General features: G+C 56.4%; 1 protein-coding gene across 1 annotated transcript; it reads left to right on the top strand.

Annotated features, from left to right (window-relative positions):
• Positions 1–858: 858 nt before the first annotated feature.
• Positions 859–1,819, top strand: ETH_00040205 (uncharacterized protein; the record flags this gene model as incomplete). Its single annotated transcript, XM_013375621.1, has 2 exons — positions 859–1,310; positions 1,402–1,819. Coding segments are annotated over 2 exons (870 nt in total), but the record flags the coding sequence as incomplete, so codon positions are not given.
• Positions 1,820–1,872: the final 53 nt, after the last annotated feature.

Raw genomic sequence — 1,872 nt, 5'->3', positions numbered from 1 at the left:
TAGCTGTAGCTAGCTGCAGCTAGCTGTAGCTAGCTGCAGCTAGCTGTAACTAGCCGTAGGTGGCTGTAGGTAGCAGCAGTTATCTGCAGCTAGCTGCGGGTAGCTGTAGCTAGCTGTGGCTAGCTGTAGCTAGCTGTGGCTAGCTGTTGTAGCCAGCTGTAGTTGGCTGCAGCTGGCTTGCTGCGGAAGTAGGCACTTGCTGGTTAGCCGCAGCTGCAGCAGCAGCAGCAGCAGCAGTTGCGGAAATAGCAGCTGCAGCTCTAGCAGCAGGAGCCGCAGCTTCTCAACAGCAGCAGCAGGGGCAACTGGTTCAGACAGGGAGGAGGCGGCCAGCGCTGAAATGGTTCTTTTACTGAAAATTAAAAAAATAAAAATAAATAAATTAAAAATAAAAAGATTTAATGAATTAAAGTTGGAAGTTCGGTGGCGAGCAGCAGCTGTACGTACACCCCAACAACCACCCACCGCTGCTGCGGTGGGGCCCCCCCGTGTCTGCTGCCTGGGGCCCCCCAACAGCAAATAAAAGAGTTTTTGCCATTTAAACCCTTTAATAAATCGAATTTAAAGATTTTTATTCAAAAAATAATTAAAAACGCAGCCACAAAGACCCCAGTTCACCCCCTGAACGCCTGCTGCATGCGCCGCCGCCGGTGCCGACGAGGAGGGTTTAGGGTTTAGGGTTTAGGGTTTAGGGTTTTGAAATTGCAAAAGCCGCAGGCTACGGACTCACAGCTGCCTGTGGGACTGTGCGGCTGCGTGTGGGCGTCTCGCGCACCCAACACAACCCCAAACCCCAAACACTAAACCCTAAACCCTAAACCCTAAACCCTAAACACTCGCTCCTCAACAGCAGCAACCATGGCAGACATTCGAAGTTTTTTTGCCCCCGAAGGCGTCGTGGCTAGCCAGGGGAAGGACATCAGCAGCAGCAAGAGCAGCAAGAGCAGCAAGAGCAGCAGCACGAAGAGCAGCAGCAGCAGCAGCAGCAACAGCAGCAGCACGAGCAAACCCGCCGCTTCGAAGGCCCCAAAAAAGGCAGCAGCAGCAGAACAGCTGCGGGATAAGAAGAAGACAGCAGCGGCAGCAGCAACAGCAGCAGCAGCAGCAAAGAAAGGCCGCCGCGCCTCCGACACCCCTCAGCAGCGAGGCCGGGGAAAGCGGGCCCGCAGCAGCAGCAGCAGCAGCAGCAGCGAAAGTGGAAGCAGTGAGGAAGCGAGTGAAGCCACCGTAGTGCAGAGCAGCAGCAGCAGCAGCAGCAGCAGCAGCGATGAGGAGACATTCAGCCCCCCCAAAGCCACCAAGCCTCGCAAGTACGTTCCTGTCGCTCCCTTAAGTGCGCTGCTGCTGCTGCTGCTGCTGCTGCTGCTGACTTTGCTGCTTCAAGTTTTGCTTCTGATGCAGAACGGGGCGGCTGCGCCGTGTGGTGCTGTCGGACAGCGAAGAGGAGAATTCAGCTGCGGAGGGCGCCAAGAGCAGCAGCAACAAAGAGCAGCAGCAGCAGCAGCAGCAGCAGCAGCAGCAGCAGCAGAAGCAGTCCAAGAAGACCGGCACCCGCTGTGTGGTTTTGGAGCCCGGAGAAACTGACAGCGACGAAGAGACAAAGAAGAGCAGCAGCAAAGTCCCCAAGGTGACCCTGGACAGGTTTCTTAAGCCTGCTGCTGCTGCTGCTGGAAACAGCAAGCAGCAGCAGCAGCAGCAGCAGCAGCAGCAGCGGAGTAAGCCACAGAGGGTCGAGGTCGACGTCGACTCCTTCTTTGCTGCTGCTGTCAGCAAGGAAATGCGGAAAACCAAAAAGCCGTTTCCTGCTGCTTCTGCTGCTGCTGCTGCTGCTGCTGCTGCTGCTGACGCCGAGGCAAAGGAGGGGGGGGGAGG

Source organism: Eimeria tenella, genomic scaffold (genome assembly GCF_000499545.2).
Source record: "Eimeria tenella Houghton genomic scaffold, Eth_scaff2918, whole genome shotgun sequence".
Taxonomy (NCBI): domain Eukaryota; phylum Apicomplexa; class Conoidasida; order Eucoccidiorida; family Eimeriidae; genus Eimeria; species Eimeria tenella.
The sequence above is the reverse complement of the archived record's forward strand: the minus strand, read 5'-3'. Positions and strand labels throughout refer to the sequence as shown.